Consider the following 27,368-nt stretch of genomic DNA (forward strand, 5'->3'; position numbering starts at 1 on the left):
CTGTTCCATTGATCTATGTGTCTGTTTTTGTGCCAGTACCATACTGTCTTGATGATGACAGCTTTGTAATAGAGCTTGAAGTCTAGAATTGTGATGCCACCAACTTTGATTTTCTTCTTCGACCGTCCTCTAGCTATTTGGGGTCTTTTTTGGTTCCATATAAATTTTAGGATTATTTGTCCCATTTCTTTGAAAAAGATTGATGGCATTTTGATAGGGATTGCATTAAATGTGTAGATTGCTCTAGATAGCACAGACATTTTCACAGTATTTATTCTTCCAATCCATAAGCATGGAACATTTTTCCATTTCTTTGTCTTCCTAAATTTATTTCATGAGTACTTTATAGTTTTTTTTGAGTATAGATTCTTTGCCTGTTTGGTTAGGTTTATTCCCAGGTATCTTATGGTTTTGAGTGCAGTTGTAAATGGGATCAACTCCTTAATTTCTTTCTTCTGTCTTGCTGTTGGTGTATAGGAATGCAACTGATTTCTGTGCATTGATTTTATATCCTGACACTTTACTGAATTCCTGTACAAGTTCTAGCAGTTTTGGGGTGGAGTCTTTTGGGTTTTCCACATAAAGTATCATATCATCTGCAAAGAGTGAGAGTTTGACTTCTTCTTTGCCAACTCGGTTGCCTTTTATTTCTTTTTGTTGTCTGATTGCTGAGGCTAGGACTTCCAGTACTGTGTTGAATAGCAATGGTGATAGTGGACATCCCTGCCATGTTCCTTATCTTAGTGGAAAAGCTCTCAGTTTTTCTCCAGTGAGAATGATATGCACTGTGGGCTTTTCATAGATGGCTTTGATGATATTGAGGTATGTATGTACCCTCTATCCCTACACTTTGAAGAGTTCTGATAAAGAAAGGTTGCTGTACTTTGTCAAATGCTTTTTCAACATCTATTGAGAGTACCATATGGTTCTTGTTCTTTCTTTTATTAATATATTGTATCACATTGATTGATTTGCAGCTGTTGAACCAACCTTGCAGCCCAGGAATAAATCCCACGTGGTTGTGGTGAATAATCCTTTTAATGTACTGTTGGATCCTACTGGCTAATATTTTGGTGAGAATTTTTGCATCTGTGTTCATCAAAAATATTGGTCTGAAATTCTCCTTTTGGATGGGGTCTTTGGTTTGGGGATTAAGGTAATGCTGGCCTCATAAAGTGAGATTGGAAGTTTTTCTTCCATTTCTTTCTTTCTTTCTTTTTTTGAAGTTTCAGGAGAATAGGTACTAATTCTTTAAATGTTTGGTAGAATTCCCCTGGGAAGCCATCTGGCCCTGGGCTCTTGTTGGGAGATTTTTGATGACTGCTTCAACCTCCTTACTGGTTATGGGTCTGTTCAGGTTTTCTCTTTCTTCCTGGTTCAGTTATGGTAGTTTATACCTCTCTGGGAATGCTTCCATTTCTTCCAGATTGTCAAATTTGCTGGCATATAGTTGCTCATAATATGTTCTTTTTAAAAAATATTTTACTTATTTCACAGAGAGAGATCACAACTAGGCAGAGAGGCAGAGATGGGGGGGGAAAGCAGGCTCCCCACCAAGCAGGGAGCCCGATGCGGGGCTCGATCCCAGGACCCTGGGACCATGACCTGAGCTGAAGGCAGAGGCTTAACCCACTGAGCCACCCAGGTGCCCCTCATAATATGTTCTTATAATTGTTTATATTTCTTTGGTCTTGGTTGTGATCTCTCCTCTTTCATTCATGATTTTATTAATTTGAGTCCTTTGTGTTTTCTTTTTGATAAGTCTGGCCAGGGTTTATCAATCTTATTCTTTCAAAGAACCAGTTCCTAGTTTCATTGATTTGTTCTACTGGTCTTTTGGTTTCTATTTCATTGATTTCTGCTCTAATCTTTATTATTTCTCCTCTCCTGCTGGTTTTAGGCTTTCTTTGCTGTTCTTTCTCCAGCTCCTTTACATATAGGGTTAGGTTGTGTACTTGAGATCTTTCTTGTTTCTTGAGAAGGGCTTGTATCACTATATATTTTCCTCTCAGGACTGCCTTTGCTGCGTCCCAAGGATTTTGAACAGTTGTGTTTTCATTTTCATTTGTTTCCATGAATCTTTTCAATTTTTCTTTAATTTCCTGGTTGACCCATTCATTCTTTAGTAGGATGCTCTTTAGCCTCCAAGTATTTGGGTTCTTTCCAACTCTCCTCTTGTGATTGAGTTCTAGTTTCAAAGCATTGTGGTCTGAAAATATTCAGGGGATGATCCCAATCTTTTAGTACAGGTTGAGACCTGATTTGTGACCCAGGATGTGATCTATTCTGGAGAATGTTCCATGTGCACTAGAGAAGAATGTGTATTCTGTTGCTTTGGGATGGAATGTTCTGAATAGATCTGTGATGTCTATCTGGTCCAGTGTGTCATTTAAAGCCTTTATTTCCTTGTTGATCTTTTTTTTTTTTTTAATTTTATTTATTTATTTGACAGACAGAGATTACAAGTAGGCAGAGAGGCAGGCAGAGAGAGAGGAGGAAGCAGACTCCCTGCTGAGCAGAGAGCCCCATGCGGGGCTCGATCCCAGGACCCTGAGATCATGACCTGAGCCGAAGGCAGCAGCTTAACCCACTGAGCCACCCAGGTGCCCCCCTTGTTGATCTTTTGCTTAGATGATCTGTCCATTTCAGTGAGGGGGAGTTAAAGGCCCCTACTATTATTATATTATTGTCAATGTATTTCTTTGATTTTGTTATTGGTTTATATAATTGTCTGCTCCCATGTTAGGGGCATAGATATTTAAAATTGTTAGATCTTCTTGTTGGACAGACCTTTAAGTATGATATAGTATCCTTCCTAATCTCTTATTATAGTCTTTGGCTTAAAGTCTAATTTACCTGGGGGCGCCTGGGAGGCTTAGTGGGTTGGGCCTCTGCCTTCGGCTCGGGTCATGATCTCAGAGTCCTGGGATTGAGCCCCGCATTGGGCTCTCTGCTTGGTGGATAGCCCGCTTCCCCCTCTCTCTTTGCCTGCCTCTCTGCCTACCTGTGATCTCTGTCAAATAAATAAAATCTTTAAAGAAAATCTAATTTATCTGATATAAGGATTGCTACCCCAGTTTTCTTTTGATGTCCATTAGCATGGTAAATTGTTTTCCACCCCCTCACTTTAAATCTGGAGGTGATTTTGGGTCTGAAATGAGTTTCTTGCAGACAGCATATCGATTTTTTTAATCCATTTTGATACCCTGTGTCTTTTGATTGGGGCATTTAGCCCATTTACACACAGGGTAGCTATTGAATGATATGAATTTAGTGCCATTGTATTGCCTGTAAGGTGACTGTTACTGTATATTGTCTCTGTTCCTTTCTGATCTGTTATTTACAGGCTCTCTCTTTGCTTAGAGGACCCTTTTCAACATTTCCTGTAGGGCTGGTTTGGTGTTTGCCAATTCTTTTAGTTTTTGTTTGTCCTGGAAGTTTATCTCTCCTTCAATTTTTTTTTTTAAGATTTTATTTATTTATTTGACAGAGAGGTCGCAAGTAGGCAGAGAGGCAGACAGAAGAGAGGAGGGAGCAGGCTCCCTGCTGAGCAGAGAGCCCGACGTGGGGCTCGATCCCAGGACCCTGAGATCATGACCTGAGCTGAAGGCAGAGGCTTTAACCCACTGAGCCACCCAGGCGCCCCTCTCCTTCAATTTTCAATGACAGCCTAGCTGGATATAGTATTCTTGGCTGCATATTTTTCTCATTTAGTGCTCTGAATATATCATGCCAGAACTTTCTGGCCTGCCAGATCTCTGTGGATAGGTCTGCTGCCAATGTAATATTTCTATCATTGTATGTTATAGACCTCTTCTCCTGAATTGCTTTCAGGATTTTCTCTTTGTCACTGAGACTTGTACGTTTTACTGTTAGATCACAGGGTGTGGACCTATTTTTATTGATTTTTGTGCGGGGTTCTCTGTGCTTCCTGGATTTTGATGCTTGTTTCCTTTGCCAAATTAGGGAAATTTTCTGCTATAATTTGCTCCAATATGCCTTCTGCTCCCTTTCTTCTTCTGGAATCCCAATTATTCTAATACTGTTTTGTCTTATGATGTCATTTCTCTCTCGAATTCTCCCCTCTTGGTCCAGTAGGTGATCTCTCTCTTTTTGTGCTTCTTTATTCTCCATCATTTAGTCTTCTGTATCACTAATTCTCTCTTCTGCTTCACTTATCCTAGCAGTAAGAGCCTCCATTTTTTATTGCATCTCATTAATAGCTTTTTTTTAATTTCAGCTTGGTTAGATTTTAGTTCTTTTATTTCTGCAGAAAGGGACTCTCTAGTATATTCCATGCTTTTTTCAAGCCCAGCTAGCACCTTGATGATACTCATCATTCTGAACTCCAGTTATGACATACTACTAAAGTCCGTATTGATTAGGTCCCTAGTCATTGGTACTGTCTCTTTTTTTTTTTTTTAAGATTTTATTTATTTATTTGACAGAGATCACAAGTAGACAGAGAGGCAGGCAGAGAGAGAGAGGGAAGCAGGCTCCCTGATGAGCAGAGAGCCCGATGCGGGACTCGATTCCAGGACCCTGAGATCATGACCTGAGCCGAAGGCAGCGGCTTAACCCACTGAGCCACCCAGGCGCCCCTGTCTCTTGTTTTTTTGTGGTCTTTCTGCCTTGTCATTTTATCCAGATAAGAATAGATGGATGACAGTGTGAAGTTCAAGACTAACGGTGCCTCAAACGGTGGGGGTCATGGTATAAGTAATGCAGATAGAAGGAGATGATAGATATATCCTGGCTAGTTTGCCAGAGATCCAGGGAAAGAGCTGGCAAGAACCCGCTTTGGGTCAGAATGAATCTCAAACCAACTTTGGGAACCTGGGGGAGTAACCCTTCCAGGGATCCTTGATTTGATTGGATCAGTATCTGAAAGAGTTTATGCCTCCCGAAGTGTTGAAAACAATAACAATAGGGCAAGCAGCTGGCGACTGGTGGAGCCCAGCTGCCCCACATGGTCAGAGAAAGACCCAGAGAAGCTTCCCAAAGCCACCAGCCCAGGATGACAGGGCATATCTAAGGCCCTGTGCTGCCTTCCCTGGCTCTGCACTTGCTGGAGGAAGGAAAGGGATAAACCGAACAAATCATCTAGCCAGTCACTAAACAGAAATAGACCCCAGGGCAGGGACCAGCACCCAGAGTTGCCACAGTTGCTATCTGAAATGTCCAGGTGCCCACAAAAAAACAAGACCTGTATACCAGCAGGGGTGGGAGGAGACAGAAACTTCCAGGGAGTGACCAGAGAGGCTGGGATGAACAGACACAGCCTTCAGAGTAGCTGCCACAGGGGCACCCACTTGGGTCAGTCGGTTGGTTGAGCATCCAACTTGATCTCCAGGTGGTGAGTTCAAGCCCTGCACTGGGCTCCACATTGGGCCTCAGAGAGATGTTTCATTTGTTTGTTTATTTAATTTTTTAAAAAGGTTTTATTTATTTGACAGAGAAAGACAGTGAGAGAAGGAACACAGGCATGGGGAGTGGGAGAGGGAGAAGCAGGCTTTCCACTGAGCAGGGAGCCTGATGCAGGACTCAATCCCAGGACCCTGGGATCGTGACCTGAGCCAAGGGCGGATGCTTAACCCACTGAGCCTCCCGGGCGCCCAGGAAATGTTTTAAACATGTACAAAGCATTTAATATCAGAGGCTGGCAGATAACAGATGCTCAGTGAGTGTTTGTTCTCAGTATGGTGCTGTAAGAGGAAAGCCCATTTCACAGAAAGGCAAATTGAAGCCCAGACGGGTAGAAACTTGCTTAGCATCACACAGAAAATTTGGTCTCATGATCTTCATAGTTTTTGAGACCCAGGCCAAAGGTTTAACATGAGAAGGGCCCAGTGTTTGCAAAGTACAGTAGGTCATAACTTTCTACCCTCCCCCCCCTTTTAAAGATTTATTTGAGAGCGAGTGCGCACATGAGTGGGTGGATGGGAGGAGCAGAGGGAGAGGGAGAATTCTTAAGGGTACTCCCCACCGAGGAGCCTGATCTAGGGCTCCGTCCCAGGACTCCAAGGTCATGACCCAAGCTGAAATCAAGAGTTGGCCATTCAACTGACAGAGCTGCCCAGGTGCTCTTAACTCTTCTCCCTTTCAAACCCTCCCATGGGGCCCCTGGCATCCATCTCAGTTAAGTGTCACCCCTGGGGGCGCCTGGGTGGCTCAGTGGGTTAAAGCCTCTGCCTTCAGCTCAGGTCACGATCCCAGGGTCCTGGGATCGAGCCCTGCATCGGGCTCTCTGCTCAGCAGGGAGCCTGCTTCTCCCTCTCTCTCTGCCTGCTTCTCTGCCTACTTGTGATCTCTGTCTGCCAAATAAATAAATAAAATCTTAAAAAAAAAAAAGTGTCACCCCTGGGCTCAGGTCATGATCTCAGGGTCCTGGAATCAAGCCCCATATTGTGCTCCCCACTCAGTGGGAAGTCTGCCTCACCCTCTGCCTCTGTCTTCCCCCACCCCCCGCTCATGCTCGCTCTCTCAGAAATAAAATCTTAAAACAAAAAACAAACCCCCAAACCCAACCCTTTCATGATTCAAAATAAGGTGTGTACCTGACCTAATGGTCTCGGACCAATGTCAGAGTTCTGGTGCTGACAACGTGCTAGGGTTACAGCTGAGGCTGTCACTGGGGAAAGCTGGGTGGAAAGGATATAGGAGGTGCTCAGTAACTATTAGTTTTACTCAGTTTCCTATGAGTGTTACATATGAGTGTCTCATTATTTCAAAATAAAAAGACAAATATTTAGGAAGCACCTCCTGCAAACAAGGCAGGCCCTGTTCTAGGAGCCTGGGATTCAGCAGTGAATGAGCCACAAGTGATTAAGGGCCAGGACGCCCAAGCCTGACCGTTTCCATGTGGATCCCGGCAGTGTCACGTACTGTGCTCGTAGGGGTAGCACTTTGCACTATATACTTGTAAACTCGGTTATTTTGGCTACTATGGTGCTTTTTCTCCAGATCACCCAGTTACCCCATTCAGAGAGCCTGCTCTGCCCCAGGCTGGTTCTAGCACCTTTGGGGATCCTGCAGATTTCTGGGCCTCCTTTGTCATCTCTGACCCCTCCAGCCCTGGCCACCCTGGGCTGTCCTTGTTTGGTATATGTTTCCCCATTGGACAGGGAAACTGATTCCTGGACCAGGGCTTTCCTGATGAGGGCTGACCTCGGAATCACTCAGCATAGGAATGTGCGCACCGCAGGCGCTCAAGAAATAGGTACCGAATGGATGAATGTTTAGCGACAGTGAGGAGAACACTGGAGCAATGTCTGTGTTCCTTACCTTGGAGGTGGCATTTAGGGATGGGAATTTTTAGGTGAGATCCAGAGGTCCCTCCCACCTGGTCCCTGGCCCAGAGCAATGGAACCTTCTTACCCGGTGGAACATGATGTCACAGTGCCCCCTTGTGGTCATCTCCCATGTTAGAATCCTGGTGTGGGTGAGGCTTTCCCTGCCCAAGGAAGGAGGACTGGGCAGGAGCCCAATCCCCCCTCCCCCACCCCGTTACCCGGGGGGGCCCCCCCTGACCCCACCATGAACAACCAGGCAAGGGCCCCTCCCCCCTCCCCAGGCCGGGTCTTGATCTCAGCCAGGGCTTCGACTCCAGTCAGGACCTCAATCCCGGTCCGGACCCCAACTCCTGCCTGGACCTCAACTTCGGCCCAGACACCGAATCCTGTCCAGATCCTGACCCCCGCCCGGACCCCGACTCCGGTCCCCACCCGGGCCTGGACCCCGACTCCCGTCCAAACCCCGACCCGGGTCTGGACCCCAACTACCATCCAAACCCCGACCCGGGCCCAGACCCCGACTCCCGTCCGAAACCCGATCCGGGCCCGGACCCCGATTCCCGTCCGAAACCCGATCCGGGCCCGGACCCCGACTCCCATCCGAACCCCGACCCGGGGCTGGACCCCGACTCCCGTCTGGACCCCGACTCCCGCCCGGACCCCATCCCGGACCCCGACTCCCGTTCAGGCCCCAGCCTCAGCCTGGATCCCCACTACTGCCCAGACCCCAGCTTCGGCCTGGACCCCGACTCCTGCCCAGACCCGGGCCTCAGCCTGGACCCCAACTCCTGTCCAGACCCCAGCCTCGGCCTGGACCCCGACTCCAGCCCGGACCCCAGCCCGGACCCCGACTCCCGTCCAGGCCCCAGCCTCAGCCTGGATCCCCACTACTGCCCAGACTCCAGCTTCGGCCTGGCCCCCGACTCCTGCACAGACCCAGGCCTCGGCCTGGCCCCCGGCTTCCGCCCAGACCACCGCCTCAGCCTGGACCCCCACTCCTGCCCAGGCCCCGTCCCAAACTCCAACTATCGTCCCAACCCTGGCCCAGACCCCAACTCCCATCCACACCCCAGCTTCCGCCTGGAACCCAACCCCTGCCCAGACCCAGGTTTCGGCCCAGACCCCGGCCTGGCCCCCACCTCCGGTCCAGATGCCGACCCCGGCCCAAACCCCGACTCCCGTCCAGACTCCAATCCCGGTCTGGAACCCCACTCCCGTCCGGACCCCAACTCGGGCACAGATGCCGACCGGGGTCCAGACCCCTATTCCGGCGCAGACACCTACTACAATCTGGACCCCGCCTCCGGCCCCTGCCCCAACCCCAGTTTCATCCCGGGTCGGGGTCGAGATCACGGCTGCTGTCCCTGTGTCGCAATCCTTCCCGGACTCAGTCCTACCTTTGGATCAGCCCACGGAACCCGCTTCGGAACCCGCTTTGTCGCGCGACAAGGGTCTTTCGCGGCCGCCTAGTGTGAAGCACTTTCCATCCGTCACCAGTGAATTCGGGTTCAACCGAGAGTCCATTCTTGTCCACACTCCATCCGCCACTGATTTATTGAGGCTCACCGTTGGCTCCACCTCGAGCACCGACTCCTCCGCCACAAAGTTGACAGATTCCACTCCCGAGTCTGTGCCGGTGCCCATCCTGGGGCCCGGCCCCTTAGCCCCCACCAGCGAGAACTTCCCGTTGGACAAGAAGATCCTGATTCGAGTGATCTACTGGTGAGGGTCGTCCTAGTGCACGCTGGCCTACCTCCCTGCGGGTGAAGGCTGGATGGGGTGGGGGGGCGGGGCGGTGGGGCTTTGGGGATTTGCTAGGAGGGGGAAGGGAGGGAGTCTCAAGTCCCAGTCTTGACTCCACCTGCCATGCTCACGGGGGCTGGAGATCTGGGGCTTCACATCCCTGCTCTGAGCTTCCCCCTCACTCATTTATCCATTTTTGGAGTGTGCTGCCCCCCACGGACTGGGCCTATGCCAGGGATGGAGTGCTGACCCCATCCCCTTGCTTTTCTCCCCAGGCCCAGCTGGGCCTTGCAGATGCAAAGCCCACCGGGGAGCACTGGGGGGTGTGGGAATTTCAGACTGTCAGGGATGGCCTTTCCCCAGATGGCCTCTAAGTGAAGAGCTGGGTCGTGGGGAAGGGATCTAGGTAAAAGGTGGGGGAGGAGGAACCCAGCTACAAAGGCCGAAAGAAGTTGGTTTCTGTTGTCTTTGGTGGTCTCAGAGCTGAGTCTCTGTGTCTGTGGCCCTAGTAACAGCAGTGACCTTCCCAGGCCGGGGCCTGGTCTTTCCCTTTCATCCCCATCCCCCTCTCCTGCTTTAGAATGTTCTCTCCCCCTTCTCTCTCCCCAGTTTCACTCTTCCCCCCATTTCCTCTCCCTCCCCCACTCCATTTCTCTGTGCCCAGTCTCTCCCCACAACTCAGTGTCTTTCTCCTTTTTCTTATGTTTCCTCATCTCCCCCATCTCTCTCTGCCCTTCTCCCCCTGGTTTTAAAAAGACTTTATTTGACAGAGAACACAAGCAGGGGGAGAAGCAGGCAGAGGGAGAAGCAGGTTCCCTGCTGAGCAAGGAGCTTGATGTGGGGCTCGATCCCAAGCACCCCTGCCCTTCTCCTTTCCAGCTCTTTCTCTGACTCCATGGATTCATTAATTCACTAATTCGTTTATTAAGCACTTACCTCGTGCCAGGCCCTGTCCTTGGCACTAGGGACACAGCAGTGAATAAGACTGAGATCGCTGGGAGTGCCTAGGTGGCTCAGTTCTTTAAGCATGTCCTTCCGTTCAGGTCACAATCCAGGGTCCTGGGATGGAGCCCACATCGGGCTTCCTGCTGGGCTGGGAGTCTGTTTCTCTCTCCCTCTGCTGCTCCCCAGGCTCATCCTCTTTCTCTCGCTTGCTCTCTAATTCTTACCAAAAAATCTTTGTCCTTATGGCACTCACATCCTTGTGATCCTTGTGTAGAGAGGGTGGGAATGAACAATAAATACGAAGCACAGTAATTATATAGCATCTTAGAAGGTGATCAGTGTTAATGGCAGAAGGCAAGGAGGCGGTAATAATTTTAGCTGGGGTGATCAGGATGGTCTTCCTGAGAAGGTGATGTATGAGCAAAGATCTGAAGGAGGGGAGAGAAGGAGCTGTGCAGATACCAGGGCTCTGCAGAGAGAACAGGTGGTGCAAAGGCCCTGAGGCAGGCATGCCTGGAGTATCGGAGGAGGTCCCTGTGGCTGGAGCAGAGCAGGCCAGGGGGAGAGTGGAGGAGGAGATGGGGCAGAGCCGGTGGGGGCTTATGGACCATGCAGAGGACTGTTTTTTTGCCCTGGGTGAGCTGCCACTATGGGAGGGTTCCAAGCAGCGGAGGGACGGGATCAGACTGTTCCCAGGCTCCCTCTGGGCTTGAGGAGATACTGATGCAGTGTCTTCCCTCCATCTCTCTCTGCCCTCCCTCCAGCGGCCTCTGAAGCTATAGCCTTCGGGTAAGTAGTTTTGACTCTGTAGGTGGGTGGCAGGGGCCGGGAGGGGGTGGTTTGGACATGAAGTCTAGAAGGAGGTCCTGTTTCTCCTCCCCCCTCCTCTCTGCAGTTCATTCTACTGAGAAAGAGTCTGGAGCAGCAATTTCCAAATCGTCTCCTCTTTGTGAGTGGCCTGAGGGGGGCAGTCAGGGCTGGGAGATTCCAGGGGCTTGGAGGGGAGCTCTCACCTTCCCCCAACCCCCCACCTTCCCTCTCCAGCAGGAGGAAAGAGCTGCCCAGGCTACGGGGGAGTTTGAAGTGTTTGTGGATGGAAAACTGGTCCATTCAAAGAAGGTGATTCTGGCAAGGGGCCCAGACAGGGCGGGCGGGCCGCAGTGCTGGGATCCCCCGGGGGTGGGAGACCTACATGTCCGTGCTCTTTCTCCTCTGTGCCCAGAAAGGTGATGGCTTTGTGGATGAGGCTGGGCTGCAGAAAATTTTGAGCATTATCGAGGAGGAGATCAGCAAAAGGTAGCAGGTGACCGGCTGGAGGTGAGATCAGGGAGGTGAGGCGGGGCTGAGGATGGGGGGGGTGGTGGGTAGGTAGTGGGCAGGGCACTGTCTGGGAGTCAAAGGTGATTTAGTCACTGTCCTAGCTCAGCCCAGCCTTCCTGTTTAGATCAGGACAAGTCAGCTCTACCCTTCTCTGAACCTCATTTTCATCCTTTGTAAAATGGGTTTGCTGAGATGCTCCCAGAAGACGCCTCACTTAACATAATAAATTTACAAGGCTCAGAGAAGGGCTCAGTGGGATATCGGCTAATTTTCTTCCAAAAGAACTTAAGGTTCCTTTTTTCCTTTCTTAGCTCCTAGTTGTAAAGCTGTACTATCCAATAGCAGGCCGATGCTTTGCAATTTACAATTAAGTTAATTAAAATGAAATACAATATTTGGAACACCTGAGTGTCTCAGTCAGTTAAGCGTCTGCCTTTGGCTTAGATCATGATCCCAGGGTCAGGAGATCAAGTCCCAGGGCAGGCGTCAGGCTCCCTGCTGAGCAGGGAGGCTGCTTCGCCCTCTCCTACTCCCCCTGCTCCTGCTGTCTCGAGCGTGCGCTGACAAAGAAAAAAATAATCTTAAAAAACTGCAGTTATTAGTCACACTGGCCACATTTCAAGTGCTCTATAGCCACATGTGGCTACTGGATTGGACAGCACAGAGGATATAGAATCCATCACTGCAGAAAGTTCCACTGGTATTGGAATTGGTATAAGGTATTAAACCATATGCACAATAATTTATTTGCCGCCAATACTGGATTTTATTTTTTGCCGATAATGGATTTTTATTTTTTATTCACTTAAAATATTTATGTACGTAATCTCTATATATCAGTGTGGGGCTCGAACTCAACCCCGAGATAAAAAGTTACATGCTCTTTTGAGTGAGCTAGCCGGGTGCCCCACATACTGGACTTTTTTTCCCCCCAGGTAGTGCATTTTTAAAACCACTTACTATACATACACATTTGCAAGCTACTACAGATTTAATACTTTTAATCTGTTTATTTTTTACAAAAAGTTGTCACCTTTTTGGGGCATAAGTGATATGTAAGAGACAGTACATGTGGTTATGTGATGTGTAAGAGACAGTACATAATGGTTATGCATGCAGCTTCTGGGGTCACAGAGACTTAGATTCAAACCCTGGATCCGCCAGCCACACAAAGCTGAAGCGGGTGATGTTAGGCCTTGTGAATTAAAGGCCAGTCAAAACCCTTCTTCAGTGACAGCTGCTGTTATTGGAATAAGTAATGACTATTCTTATTGCAACAGAGAACCCGGTTCAGTTTGGCTTAAGAAAAAAAAATTGGCTCATGAGAATAAACGTCTAGAGGCTAATTAGCTTCAGGCATGGCTTGATCCAGGCACCAAAACATTGGCCTTGGGAATCTGACTCTTCTTTACTCCGCGTTCTGCTTTTTTCCTGGGTTAACTTTATTCTCAGGCTCCCCCTCATGGTGGCATGAATCCTGAAGAAAGTTCCCATTGACCTGGATTAGGTCACATTTTCCTTCCAGAATCAATCACTGAGACCCAAGGGAACATAGTGATCTCATGTGGCCATTCCCGGACAAGGGGATGGAGTTGGTCCCCCCAAACCACATGAGGAAGAGGGATAAGGAGGGAAAAAGTTGGGTGGACCAGAACAACAATCAACATTACAAATCTGGAGGACGGATAATAGTTAAGTCAGTGTTTTCTGACTTCAAATCCCAGCTCTGCTGTTTACTGGCTGTGTGAGGTAAGGCAAATGCCTGCACCTCTCTCTGCCTGTTTCCTCCTCTGTAACCCAGAAACTATGACAGCCTTTACCTCCTTGGATTTCATTTATTTTCAACAAATATTTGCTGAGTACCTACTTTGTGCTGGATATTGTTCTAGGTCCTGGGGACATGGGACAGTGAACAAAACAGTAAGAACCCTTGCCCTAAGGAGGTTGATATTCTAGTGTTGGGACAGCCAAGCAAGGCAAACAGAAGATTAAAAGAAGTAGTGAAAAGAGAACAAAGCAGGAAAGGAGTGGGGAGTGCTGGGAGTTTTTTGCAATTCTGAATTGAGCAGTGGGGGAAGACCTTATTTGGAAGATGGTATTTAAACTGAGGGGCCCCTGGGCGGGGCTCAGGCAGTTGAAGGTCTGCCTTTGGCTCAGGCCATGATACCGGGGTCCTGTGATGGAGCCCCAGGTGGGCTCCCTACTCAGCAGGGAGGCTGTTTCTCCCTCTCCCTCTTCCCCACGTTGTGCTCTCTCGCTTTCTCTCTCCCACCCCCCAAAAACCATTTTTTTTTTTAAATCTCTAAACACTTGAAAGAAGGGATTGAACCATGTGCATATGTGAATATCTGGGGGAAAGTATTCCAGGCAGAGGGAGGAGCAAGGGCAAAGGGTCTGTGGTAGAAATGTGTCTGGTGTGTTTGAGAAATGGTAAGGAGCCTCAAGCCTCAAGTGGGAAGCATTACTATGGTGCCTGACACCTAGTAAACTCTAATATAAATGCTATTTTTTAAAATACAGTTGTTATTTTAAAAATTAGAAATTTTTCTCTCTTTCTCTATTTCAGGAGCCTCAGCAGGATGCCGGGAAGGGCTGAAATGTTGTCAAGTCAGGTCCTTTCCTGATGGTGGCTGGGGCTGGGGGTGGGTTGGGGAGGGGAACAGGGAAATACATACAGTCTGCCTCCCTGTGTTCTGGTCTGACAGTGTCTAATGTTGGCCTACTCTCTCCTGAAGTCTGTGGCAGTCGCCTGCTCCTGGCTCCCGGCATCGGCAAGGGTCTGGACTGGGGGTGGGGGAAGGGAGGGCATCTTTGAAGAGAAGCCTTCGCCTGTTGCTCCCTAGGTTTGCTCCTGATCATCTAACCTCAGGTCCTAGAATCGCTGTGTTGGGAGGGGTCTCGGGTGACCTGGGGCGAGTGTGGATTCGTGGGACATCGATGGGCCCCCTACTCTGCACCTGGTGCCATGAAGTCACTGGGCGGGAGCCAAGAGGTCACTGCAAAGTGTGGGAGTCAGACCTTTGCTGTGACCTCCAATAAGGGACCCTGCCTCTGGGAGCCTCAATATTCTCCTCTGTAAAATGGGGATCCTAACACTACTTAATCATGGAATTCTCAAGGCCTGGCACAGAACAAGTAGGTTTCATTTGGAGTGGTGCTCTCTACAAGTAACAGCAAACCAGACCACCAGTGGCTCACACAAAAGGACCAATTAATAGTTTTTCCCCGTGAACTGGTAGGAGGGGGCTGGGCTCACACACATTTCACTGTTGCGCCTCTACCCATCATGTCTGTATTCCTGGTGGAGAAGGGTTGAATAAGGAAGGACATGCCAGCTGGGGCACCTTTTTTTTTTTTTTTTTAGGGAGGCAAACCTTTCCTGGAAGCCCCACCCAGTCTTGCCAGGATGGTGCTATCCCCCATGACCCGCAGTCCCTCCGCTGCCCCTCCCAGCTCACCTCCCTCCCCTCCAGCTTGCCTGTTGCCCCACTACCTTCTCCTGATCTCTTCAGTGATAATGCTCACAGTTTTCTGTAGCCTGGCCTCATCCCCAAAGCCATCACCTTTCTGGGCACAGAGGGGAAACATCAGGGACTTGTAGGTTCCCCCCCACATCCTAGTACCACCCTCTATGTCAGAATCCCCTTCTTCGGGGGTGCCTGGGTAGCTCAGTGGGTTAAGTGTATACCTTTGGCTCAGTTCATGATCCCAGAGTCTTGGGATCGAGTCCCGTGTCAGGTTTTCTGCTCAGTGGGGAGCCTGCTTCTCCCTCTCCCTCTGCTTGTACTCTCGGTCAGATAAATAAATGAAAAAACAAAACAAAAAAAAAACCCTTTTAAGAATCCCCTTCTTGGGGGGCACCTGGGTGGCTCAGTGGGTTAAACCTCTGCCTTTGGCTCAGGTCATGATCTCAGGGTCCTGGGATCGGTCCCCACATCAGGCTCTCTGCTCAGCGGGGAGCCTGCTTCCCCCTCTCTCTCTGTCTGCCTCTCTGCCTGCTTGTGATCTCTGTCAAATAAACAAATAAAATCTAAAAAAAAAAAAAAAAAAGAATCCCCTTCTTGGAATGGACCAGCTGTCCATTCACAAACACTTCAGACAGGGCAGGTATGCCCTCCTCCTGGGGAGGGGATGGTGCGGGTGGGGAGAGGATGAGAGCTCCTGGTTTGGCTCAGCCCCATGTTCGGCTCCAGCAGAAGAAGAGGGGACAGACACAGTGCAGACCCCTAACCGGGTCTGCCACAGCACAGAGGCTGCGATGCGGTGGTCATTGGAGAGATGGCAGACATGCTGCCCGCACTTCCAAAGTGAAGCTCTGGGCCTTCGATGAGTCTGGACTCTTTCTAGTCCTGACCGTGATTAGCCCGTGCAGCTGGGGGTGGGGCAGACCTGGAGGAGAGGACCCTAAAACTTACTAGCTAAGAGCACAGACCCCGGAGTCAAATCCCTACCTGAATTTGAATCCCGGTTTTGCCACTTCCTAGCTCTGGCACGAACTTCACTTCCCTGTGCCTCAGTCGCTCCATCGGTAAAATGGGGGATGTAGTAGCACTGACCACCTAGGGCTGTTGAAAAGAGTCCGCAAGTTAAGTGTGTGAAAATACCTGAAGAGTGCTTCCTGGCACAGGGACTCTGTGCACGTTAACTTTCTCAGGGCATACCTGCTTGCAAGCGCGTAAGTCCTGCCCCGAGAATCCAGCGCAGTCAGTCTGTCTGCAGAGCCCCGTGCTGCCCACCGCACTGTATGGCCCAGATACGAGCGTGAGAGGAAGGCAGCATCCAGGACTGGTGCCTCAGTAAATTCAGAACATTCTCCTGCCGCCCGCAACCCCACACCCAGACACGAGGTGGCAACCATGAGAGACCCCCTCCCAGCCCTTGTCACAAATTTATGCATTTCCCCACCTTCATTTATCCCCACCTGCCTCTTCCTGCACCAAGGATGAGAGAGCAGCTCTTCTGAGCTGGTAAAAGCCCCTGGTCTTGGGGTACAGTACAAAGAGGTTCCCTTCCCCCCTCCACCTTTGATTTATTTACCCAGCAGCTTTTGGTGACATCAGCACTCTGAGCTTGGTGTCTCCGGCCGGAAAGTGAAGACGAGGATTTGGCCATCCCGGCTGTGGCAGAGACCGCTAGATGTCCCTCAGTATCTGTCCTCCCGGACTTCCTGAGAGTCCCCAGCTGAAGACTACACTTCCCAGCCTCCTCTGCCACCAGGCATGGCCACATGACTAAGCTTGGGCAGTAGGATGTGAGAAAAGGGAGGTATGCAGTTTTTGGATTGTGCTCTTAAGGGAAGGGGTGCCAGCCATGCTGCTGTCTGGAATGTGGACTCTTGACGGTGCACCGTCCTGAAGAGCCAGGGAAGGCGTCCATGGGAGCGGAGGAAGGAGACAGCAGTAATGGGGAACAGTTACAGGAGGGAAGAATAAGCTTCCTTACTGTTTTATTTTGTTTTTTAAAGACCTTATTTATCTGGGGGCGTCTGGGTGGCTCAGTGGGTTAAGCCTCTGCCTTTGGCTCAGGTCATGATCTAGGGTCCTGGGATCGAGTTCCACATCAGGCTCTCTGCTCAGCGGGGAGCCTGCTTCCTCCTCTCTGACTGCCTCTCTGCCTACTGGTGATTTCATTTATCTGATAAAGAGACAGAGCATGAGTAGGGGGGAGGGGCAGAGGGAGAGGCAGAAGCAGGCTCCCCACTGAGCAGGGAGCCCCACCCGGGGTTGGATCTCAGGACCCTGGGATCACGACCTGAGCTAAGGGCAGATGCCTAACGACTGAGCCCCCCAGGTGCCCCCAATATTTACTTTTTATGGCAGGCAGAATCTTAAGATGACCCCCAATGACGTGCACTGGGGTCGTTTCATATAACCCCACCTTCCCTTGAGTATGGGTGGGACACGTGAATAGGACAGGCTATCGCTCCCAGGACTATGTCACGCTAAATGACTAAAAGGATTTTGCCCCGTGAATTAGTCAAACCCAAGACTACCCTGAATGGGCCTGACATCAGGTGCGCAGGTGCTCTCTACCCCCGTTCCAGCTCTCTGCGCACCAGCTGGGTGTCCTACAGGTCAGTCCAGTGCTGACACTATCTCCGGGAGTTGGCGTCAGATCCCACAAGGGAAGGACACAGTCCCATGAGGCTGCCCACGCTTTGGATGCCACCCCTAAGTCCCAGGTTGTCGCCGGCATGTTTGGCCAACTGGCTATCAGTTCAGGGGTTCCCACAGCTCCTTCCAAGTTGGATAATTCACCAGAATGAGTCCGGAGCGGCCAACTGGGAGAGAGACAGGGCACAGTATGCTGGAAGGGGCACGGCGCTCCCAGCGGCTCAGTGTTCACCCATCTGGGGAATCTCTCCAAACTCTGGTCTCTGGAGGTTTCCTTACGCAGACAGGACTGAGGACAGCAGGGGCCGTGGGTGATTCACTCAGCCTCCAGCCGCTGTCCCTTCCCCAGAGGCTGGGGTGGGGCTGAGCTTCTACCAGACCTTGGTCCTCATCCTGGAGCTATCTATGGGGCCACCAAGAGTCACCTCCTTAGAACAAAAGACGCCGATCACCCTTATCATTCAGGGAATCCCAGGTGAATTTCAGGAGCTCTGTGCCAGGAATGGGGCGGGGGGCGCGGCAAAGACCACACACCTAGTTACACCATAAAGGTTATTTCTGCTTTGAGGTGAAAGGACTCTCAGCTGGGTGCTTGCTCCCAGGGGTGCCCTGCGGCCCATCCATTTCTGGAGAAAGGGCCGTATTTTTCCCTTTCCTCGCAGAAAACAATAGGTATGGGTAGGTCTTGGTGACAAGAGGAAACGGACACCACTTAGTCATTTTCATCAGTGGGCTGAGAATGACCTACTTTCCTTCTCTGTGTCTTCCTCTCAGTCCCTGAAGAAAACAGAGCCTTACCCACGACCCTAGTTACATCCAGTTCGGAGCTGGCAGTCCCAGTGCCATTTTTCTTGGACACCCTTCCCACGCTCGGATATCTGCGGGGGAGCAGCTCTCCAAACCAGCTGAGTCTGGGATCTGCTAGGCGATCATATATGCAGATTTTCATACAAGAAAACTTAACTTGGTCACGTGACAACATGCATTTACATATTCTAAGGGACCCGTGTTGGTCCAGGAACTCTAGATTCTTGTGTCCCCTCCTCGGAAATTCCAAAAGCGTATGTATTTAACCCGTTAGAGTTCATCACCAATAAAGATTGTGGAAGGAACAAAGTGGGAGTATCTTCAAGGAGAAACAGAGCATTGAGTAATAAGCCCGGGGTCTCACAGAAAACTGTCAAAATCAGATTGTGAACCCCAGGAGTCTGACCCCCCAAGTGATGCTGTTAATATCCACCCTCCCCAAAGCCCTGGTCCCGCTCACCTGCTGAGAGGCTATTCCCCACTTTCAGGTCAGTGCCCTTCGGTGGGAAGAACACAGGATCTTAGACGGACCTGGAGCCTTCTAAGCCTCCGTGTTCTTTTCTGGGCAAATGAAGGGACAAGAGGTCTTCGGAGCTCTTTACAACTGTGGACGTCGGAGTTATCACGCTGCTTCCTGTTTGGGTAACAACCTGCCATTTCTGTCTCAGGCCAGATCCTGGAAGAACTCCTGAGAATAAGCAGCCTCCAGGGTAACCTGATAAGCAGAAACTCCAGGCCTTGACCTTGAGATACACATCGCACGAGAGAAATTGAAAAGGCGCCTCGCGGGTCAGGGCGTGTATTTAGTGCCTGCTGCCTCCGAGTCCTTCTGTCACCAGGAGTGCAAAGAAAGGCACCCCAAGAAAGCCAGTCACTCCGAGTCTGCGAGGAAATGTTCGTCTTCTAGGTGCCTACAAATCCATCTCTCTCAGGGTGGGGGAAAAGGAGGGAAAGTGGCGACCGGACCCTCACCCTCACCACCCCAAGCACGGGGCCCCAACAGTCACAAAGGAGATGCTACCAAATCTTAACAAGATGATTCCAGTGGGTCTTAAAGTGTTCCAGAATTTAGGAAAGGAAGGCTTCCCTATTACTTACATGATGCGAGAACACTAGTATCTAAAAATAACAAATAGGGCACAAGAAAAGGACACAGCAACTTCACTTACAGAATTCTAATGCCAGCCTCCTTTAAAAAAAAAAAAAAGAAAGAAAGAAAGAAAGAAAGAAAGAAAGCAAGCAAGCAAGCAAGAAAGCAAAGCAAAGCAAAGCAAAGCAAAGCAAAGCAGAGGGGCGCCCAGGAGGCTCAGTCAGTTAAGCATCTGCCTTCGGCTGGGATGGTGATCACAGGGTACTGGGATTGAGCCCTGCATCAGGCTCCCTGCTCAGTGGGGAGCCTGCTTCTCCCTCTCCCTCTCCCCCTGCTTGTGCTCTGTCAAATAAGTAAATAAAATCTTAAAACAAACAAACAAAAAAAAAAAAAAGAGAGGGAAATCCGAAGCACATTAAAAGGATTATACCTCAGGGCGCCTGGGTGTCTCAGTGGGTTAAGCCTCTGCCTTCGGCTCAGGTCATGATCTCAGGGTCCTGGGATAGAGCCCCGCATCTGGCTCTCTGCTCAGTGGGGAGCCTGCTTCCCCCGCTCTCTCTGCCTGCCTCTCTGGCTACTTGTGATCTCTCTCTCTCTCTCTGTCAAATAAATAAATAAATAAATACATCTTAAAAAAAAAAAAACAAAAACAAATTAAAAAAAAAAAGGATTATACCTCATTTGTAAATAAAGATCATTTGAAGAATGCAAACATTACGAACTATCAGTATATTAAAAATAACCCTAGGTTCACTGAAGAGTCTGAAAAGGGCTTTGACAAAATTCAATCATCATTCTTTGTAAAACACGTCCCCAGAGGGGCAAATGCATACGTGAAGTATTTCCACAAAATGGGGAACAAGGATGACTGTCTTTCACATAATTTTACATTCGACAGAAAGAACTGGAATTTATAAGGAGAAAGAAGTTTTAGGTATAAAAAGGAAAAGAGACAATATTTTCACTATTTAACAGGACTTGTTTTCCAACCTAAGAGAACCACATGAAATACTTCTATAAACAATTAAGAGAATTCAGTGTGGTAACAGGCTAGCAAGTAAGTATGCAGAAATCAATTCCTTTTTTTTTTTTAAACCAATTATTTTCAAACACACAGGCAAACTTTCAGAAAATGTAACAGAAATAATCCTCGCTTACATAGGAAAAACAAAAAAAGGTAAATGTATGTAGGAATACATAACTAGATCTGTGAAAGGCCTGCTTTAGGAACATTCATTTGAGGATAAACATTGATATTCTTTGGAAGGACACAAAGGAAATCTTTTTTAAAAATATGGGAAAATAGAGGTGACTGGGTGGCTCAGTTGGTGGAGTGTGGGACTCTTGGTCTCGGGGTTGTAAGTTCAAGCTCCATGCTGGGTGTAGAGATTACTTAAAAAAAAAAAAAAATTTTTTTTTTTTTTTTAAAGATTTTATTTATTTATTTGACAGAGAGAGATCACAAGTAGACAGAGAGGCAGAGAGAGAGAGAGGGAAGCAGGCTCCCTGCTGAGCAGAGAGCCCGATGCGGGACTCGATCCCAGGAACCTGAGATCATGACCTGAGCCGAAGGCAGCGGCTTAACCCACTGAGCCACCCAGGCGCCCCAAAAATTTTTTTTTTAAAGGGAAAATAGACCATTGGGATGGGAAGACTGTTTGTTTGTTTGTCTTTTAATAAGATTTTATTTATTGATTTGACAGAAAGACACAAACAGAGAGGGAACACAAGCAGAGGGAGTGGGAGAGGGAGAAGCAGGCTTCCTGCTGAGCAGGGAGCCTGATGGGGGTTCCATCCCAGGACCCTGGGATCATGACCTGAGCTGAAGGCAGCTGCTTAAGGACTGAGCCACCCAGGTGCCCCAAGTCTCAGTATCTTAACGATAGCAGTTACTCCTAAATTAACTGCTGTGTCATTCTAATAAAAAAGCTTTGCTTGAGGAGCACCTGGGTGGCTCAGTCAGTTAAGTGTCGGGACTCTTGGTTTCAGCTCTGGTCGTGATCTCCCGGTTGTGGCATCCAGCCTCCAGCCAGGCTCCGTGCTGGGTGTGGAGACTGCTTGTTCTCTGTCTTCCTCTCTGCCTGGCTCCCACACTCTCTCTCTCAAAAAAAAAAAAAGTTTTGTTTTTTAAATATTTTATTTATTTATTTAACAGAGCGAGAGCGAGCGAGTACAAGCAGGTGATACAGCAGGCAGAGGGAGAAGCAGGCTCTCTTCTGAGCAGGGAGCCAGATGTGGAACTCAATCCCAGGACCCCAGGATCATGACCTGAGCCGAAGGCAAACGCCTAACAACTGAGCCACCCAGGTACCTCTCAAAAAGAAAAAAAAAAAAAAAACTTTGCCTAAAACAACGTAAGCTGACTTTGAGGCTGACTAGTAAGAGAAACAAAACAGCCAGAGACACTCTGAAAAAGAAGTGTAACAAGGGTTAGCATTGCCAGATTTAAAATGATGTAGTCAGAAAATGAAAAGCACAGTGTAGTATACCTAGAGGCATCTTTAAACAAAGTTAGTGGGGAAAAGCTGGACTGGTTATTAACTGGTGTTAGAACAACCAGTAGCCACCTAAGAAATTTTGTGTCCTTACCTCCTACAGGATTAAATTCCAAGTGGCTCAAAGACTCAAATATACACCAACTACACACATCTCCTCCAAGAAAACCTTGAGATTCAAAATCTTCCCCCTTTTAAAAGAAAACAGCAAACAAAAGCAAAAAACAAAACAAAACAAAAACCCAACAACTCCATACCAAAAGGCTTTCAGGATAACCAAATGCAAATGACCAACTGGGAAAACACATCTGTAACTCACATTACAAGCTATTATATCTTATCACTGTTACACAAATAGCCCTGGAATCAACATGGAAAGGACAAAATTCTTCAGGAGAGAAATGGATAGAAGCTATGAACAGTTCATGGAAAAGGGAATATACAGAACTCTCAGAAGAGATTTTTCAATCCTAAGAGAGAAGCAAATTAAAACTCATGCTGTCGGGGTGCATGGGTGGCTCAGTGGGTTAAGCCTCTGATTCCTGGTTTCGGCTCAGGTCATGATCTCAGGGTCCTGGGATTGAGCCCCTGGGAGTCTGCTTGAGATTCTCTCTCCCTCTCCCTCTATCCTCCCTCCCCCTGCTAGCGTGCACGCGCTTGCTCTCTCTCTCTCTCAAAACAACATACTACCTTTCAAGTATATAGATTGGCAAAATCCAGACCATTGGTGGCTTACTATGTCGGTAAGACTAGAAGGAAAAGTCCTTCAGTTGCTGGCAGAAGTGGAATGTGGTACAACACGTACGGAAGGCAACTTTGCAGGATCTGTAACATTTCAAATGAGTACCTTTGGCCCAGAATTCTCAATTCTGTAAATTCACACTATGGGTATTATATATAACAAAGAATCTAAGAAGCTGCTGATTATAAGCTGCTCCATCATTTTATAAAAGTTAAGGGAGGGGCGCCTGAGTGGCTCAGTGGGTTAAGCCTCTGCCTTCCCCTCGGGTGGGGTGATCTCAGGGTGCTGGGATCGAACTCCACATCAGGCTCTCTGCTCAGCAGGGAACCTGTTTCCCAACCCCCTCCCCTGCCTGCCTCTCTGCCTACTTGTGATCTCTGTCAAATAAAATCTAAAAAAAAAAAATTATAAGAAAAATTAAAAGAAATAATGCTGTATTATATCGTCAGGGGGCGCCTGGGTGGCTCACTTGATTAAATGTGTGACTTCAGCTCAAGTCGTGATCTCAGTGTCCTGGGATCAATCAAGTCCCCAGTTGGGCTCCCTGCTCAGCGCAGTCTGCTTCTCCCTCTGCCCCTCCAGTCCCTGCTTGTGCTCTCTCAAATGAATAAATAAAATCGTTTCTTAAAAAAGATTTATTTATCTGACAGAGAGACAGATCACAAGTAGGCAGAGAGGCAGGCAGAGAGAGAGGAGGAAGCAGGCTCCCCTTGGAGCAGAGAGCCCGATGTGGTGCTTGATCCCAGGACCCTAGGATCATTACCTGAGCCGAAGGCAGAGGCTTTAACCTACCGAGCCACCCAGGGGCCCCAATAAATAAAATCTTTAAAAAGAAATGTAAAGCAAAAGATGGGGAACCACCCAAAGGCCCATCAGTAGGTTCCTGGATAAGTAAGTTACAGCATAACCAACCACAGAATGAAACAAAATGCAGCTCTAAAAAAGAATGAGGAAACCTAGTGGTTTGGAAGGATCGTCAAGATACATTCTTACTAGAAAAGCAGCTTATAAATCAGTAAATACACCAACTTTTGTGAAGAAATGAAAAACAAAACAAAACAAAAAAACAGAACACCCCCCCCCCCCAAACACCCAAATTCGCATTTGCTTGTGTGTACATAAGGACACTGCAAGGACAGAAGAGGTACCTACAGATGTGGGTTGTGGTACTGGATGGAGGGGACAGGGAGGTAAGGCTTTTCAGCATATATTTTACTTTTGGGGATGTGTGAATACATTTGCCAAAAAACAAAACAAAACAAAACAAAAAACCCACCTTAAGTAAAAATTAAAAATGAAAGAAAAAAAATCGAGAAACTTCAGAAACTCTTGAACACATAATTTATCACGTAATATATATAACAGTTACATTGTTTGCCACTTGAAATGCCTCAGAAAACACAAAATCGCCTTAGACTAAAACCTGACGCGAGGAGAGCGCAAATTCTGACAATTTCAAGTTCTCTTCCGGGGGCTTCCAGTCTGTCTACAGGATAACTCAGCTGTGACTCCTTCTTGCTACCATGAGTATCTGACCATTTCTCTCCTCATCACCGGCTCTATTATGGCCAATATTTCACACCGGGTCTCAATTGCATGAAACCTCTCCTTCACGTTGGGGAAACAGTTTTTCAAAGATATTTCCACCACGCAGGGTCAAGAATCTATCAGTCGCAAACCCAACGTCACAGAAGTCACGAGGCTTTGAATCTTTTCTGTCTCCCTTCCTGATAAACCTCCCTTTCCCACCCGACGAGGCATGGGGCTTATCTCCCATACAAGGACTTCTTACGACGCAACGACACGGCCGGCGCAAGTCTCGCTCCCCTGCACGCAGGTCCGTCGCCAGACTATTCCCTACTGATAAACTTATCACAACCGAGTTCTTCTATCAGAGGATTGATAACCTCAGATGCGGTGAGAGCTATAGTAAACGTCAAAATGTCAAAATCCATCCTCTGGGGATTCCGCTGATACTCGGCATCGAACGCGGCTTCCCGGGCTCTGCAGGCTTCCACAAACCTCCTGCGGCGTTCTTCCAGCTCCTGGATCCTGCCCGGGGCGATCGGGTAGTGTTCCAGATAGTGGCGGAGGAACTGCTGGTAATTAATTCCTAAAACACTAAGGGGGTGACGCAGGCGGAGGTACGGCAGCGCACCCAGGGCCGGACCGTTCGCAGGCCGGGACCGGAGTCTGGCCTGCGCGCCCTCTTCTTCTGCCGGCCCCGCCAGCTCGCGGTCGACCGCCGCCTCGCGGGCTTCCCTGGCCGCCGCCGCCGCCGCCACCGGACCTTCTCCGGGTTCGGCAGGCCGCGCCGGGGCCGGCTCCCGCCTCCCGCCGCCTACCTCCGCCTGCCGGACGTCGCGGTGGCCATTCGCCGCGTCCGTCTGCCGGATATTGTTGTCGGCGGGCAGTTCGGACATCTCGGACCGCGGGGGCAGCTCAACCGCTCCCAGAAAAATTGCGGTAAAGGGACAGCGCGACTACGGGCGTGCAGCTGAGAGCGCATGCGCCAGCGCCGTGCGCGCCAGGAAACGCAGCGCGCGAGCCCGTGTGCGCGAGCGCAGGGCCTACGGCTCAACCCAGGCACACTGCGCACGCGTCATGGCCGGGCACCCGCGCTCCGCCAGGCGCCACCTAGCGGTCGTATGTGCCATCACAGCTGAAACTGCCGGGTTGGTAACCGAACGCCCGAGGTCGTGTATTCCATTTGGACCAGTTTAACGTTTACAAAGAAAGTCCTACAAGACTGCTTCTTGTTGGCTTTCCCAAGATCCCATCCAAGATGCTTCACTCAAAGCTTCTTCTCCCATGATTATAATGCCCCACCAACAGTGCGTCCGGCGGGCCCCTGGATCTGTCCAGTGTTTCAACAGAATTTGTGAACAGACCCAGGGCCACCCTTTATTCCAGACTCCGGTCGCCCTCCAGCCGCTGGTGCAGCCTCAACCCTCTGTACAGCCTCAACCATCGGAACCATCTCCTCAGCTACCCTCTGCCTCTGGGGCCAACCAACACCGGTTTTTGAGCTTAGCTCCCTGTTGCCAACCAACCATGAGCTGTCAGGTTCGCCAGAATTACTCCACCGAGGTGGAGGCCTCCGTCAACTGCCTAGTCAACATGCACCTGCGGGCATCCAACACCTACCTCTCCCTGGGCTTCTACTTCGACTGCAGCGATGTGGCTCTGGAGGGCTTGGGCCGCTTCTTCCAAGAGTTGGCCCAGAAGAAGCTCGAAGGCGCCCAGAAGCTCCTGATGTTGCAAGAACAGCGCAGCGGCAGCTCCCTCTTCCAGGATGTGCAGAAGCCGTCCCACGACAAGTGGGGGAAAGCCCTGGACGCCATGGAAACTGCTGTGGTCCTGGAGAAGAACCTGAACGAGGCCCTTTTGGATCTGCACGCCCTGGCTTCCTCCCGTGCGGACGCCCATCTCTGTAACTTCCTGGAGAGCCACTTCCTGGGCGAGGAGGTGAAAATCATCAAGAAGATGGGTGACCACCTGACGAACCTCCGCAGGGTGTCCTGCACCCAGGGCGGGCTGGGCGAGTATCTCTTCGAAAGGCTCACCCTCAAGCGTGACTGTCAGCCTCTGGAGCCCAGCGACCTTTGAGGGGCCCCTCTGACATCCCCTTAGTCCCGGAGCTTCTGTCTGGGTTTGTCCGAGCAGCCAGCTGCCAAGCAGCTTTTTAACCACCCGGGAGAGGTCCTCCCCCAAGCTGTGGGCCAAGTGGAAACAATAAAGCCAAGCAGCTTTTTAACCACCCGGGAGAGGTCCTCCCCCAAGCTGTGGGCCAAGTGGAAACAATAAAGCTTTTTGCAGGGGAGAAAGAAAGAAAAAAAAAAAAAAAAGCCGCCTGTATTGTATTCCAAAATAGTCTAGATTCGTGGGGTTTTTGGGGGGTGGCGGGAGGGAGAGGGTGTTCTTTATTACTTTCCATTTATTCATTTGTTTATCTTCCTCACAACAATCCTCTGAACTACTAAAGCTTTCTAATCATACTCCCTTCCTGTCTTTAACATTTCTTTGGCCACTCTTGGCCATTTTTTTTTTTTTCCTAAATCTTATCTGTGCAGTATAACATAGAAAAGTATAGGAAATATAGAGTGGGTTGATTGATCAGAAAGCCAACATCCATGTAACCACCACTGGAAATCGATTTCTTTTTTCTTTTAAGATTTTATTTATTTGTTTGACAGAGATCACAAGTAGGCAGAGAGGCAGGCAGAGAGAGGGGGAAGCAGGATCCCCACAGAGCAGAGAGCCGGATGTGGGGCTTGATCCCAGGACCCTGAGACCATGACCCTAGCTGAAGGCAGAGGCCTAACTCATTGAGCCACCCAGGCACCCCTTTATAGCAGTTTTTTTCTTAAAGATTTTATTGATTTGTCAGAGACGGCACAAGCAGATGGGGAGGGGCAGAGGGAGAGTGAGAAGCAGGATCCCCGCTGAGCAAGGAGCCCCATGTGGGGCTCAATCTCACAACCCTGAGATCATGACCTGAGCCGAAATCAAGAGTTGGACGCTAAACCAACTGAGCCACCCAGGCACCTCACTCTGTCCTAAATTTAAAAGGCTATTTGAAACAAAACTACCATTAAAACTTAATGTTGGTGGTGGCGCCTGGGTGGCTCAGTGGGTTAAAGCCTCTGCTTTCGGCTCAGGTCATGATCCCAGGGTCCTGGGATCGAGCCCCACATCAGGCTCTCTGCTCAGCAGGGAGCCTGCTTCCTCCTCTCTCTGACTGTTTCTCTGCCTACTTGTAATCTCTGTCTGTCAAATAAATAAATAAAATCTTAAAAAAAAAAAAAAACAAAACTTAAT

At 49.3% G+C, this 27,368-nt stretch overlaps 3 protein-coding genes across 3 annotated transcripts; 2 read left to right on the plus strand and 1 right to left on the minus strand.

The window, feature by feature from the left end:
* Positions 1-7,536: 7,536 nt before the first annotated feature.
* On the plus strand, positions 7,537-13,991 carry SELENOV (selenoprotein V). The gene is made up of 6 exons (XM_032841847.1): positions 7,537-9,014; positions 10,745-10,769; positions 10,876-10,929; positions 11,025-11,099; positions 11,203-11,297; positions 13,867-13,991. The coding sequence occupies exons 1-5, from the start codon at positions 7,537-7,539 to the stop codon at positions 11,278-11,280; spliced, it is 1,710 nt and encodes a 569-aa protein (XP_032697738.1). The 3' UTR covers positions 11,281-11,297; positions 13,867-13,991.
* A 9,874-nt stretch (positions 13,992-23,865) lies between these two features.
* LOC116857659 (EP300-interacting inhibitor of differentiation 2-like) lies at positions 23,866-25,058 on the minus strand. Its single transcript, XM_032841954.1, has one exon. It carries the CDS (start codon positions 24,968-24,970, stop codon positions 24,398-24,400), a length of 573 nt encoding a protein of 190 aa, XP_032697845.1. The 5' UTR covers positions 24,971-25,058; the 3' UTR covers positions 23,866-24,397.
* A 191-nt stretch (positions 25,059-25,249) lies between these two features.
* On the plus strand, positions 25,250-26,231 carry LOC116857582 (ferritin light chain-like). The gene has a single exon (XM_032841823.1). It carries the CDS (start codon positions 25,359-25,361, stop codon positions 26,154-26,156), a length of 798 nt encoding a protein of 265 aa, XP_032697714.1. The 5' UTR covers positions 25,250-25,358; the 3' UTR covers positions 26,157-26,231.
* Positions 26,232-27,368: the final 1,137 nt, after the last annotated feature.

This window comes from Lontra canadensis, unplaced genomic scaffold (genome assembly GCF_010015895.1).
Source record: "Lontra canadensis isolate GAN:19392208 unplaced genomic scaffold, GSC_riverotter_1.0 scaffold125, whole genome shotgun sequence".
NCBI classification, from domain to species: Eukaryota; Metazoa; Chordata; class Mammalia; order Carnivora; family Mustelidae; genus Lontra; species Lontra canadensis.

Excerpts from the sequence above, each read along its gene's own strand:
- LOC116857659 (XM_032841954.1), bottom strand. The coding sequence starts at position 24,970 with ATGTCCGAACTGCCCGCCGACAACAATATCCGGCAGACGGACGCGGCG.
- LOC116857582 (XM_032841823.1), top strand. The coding sequence starts at position 25,359 with ATGATTATAATGCCCCACCAACAGTGCGTCCGGCGGGCCCCTGGATCT.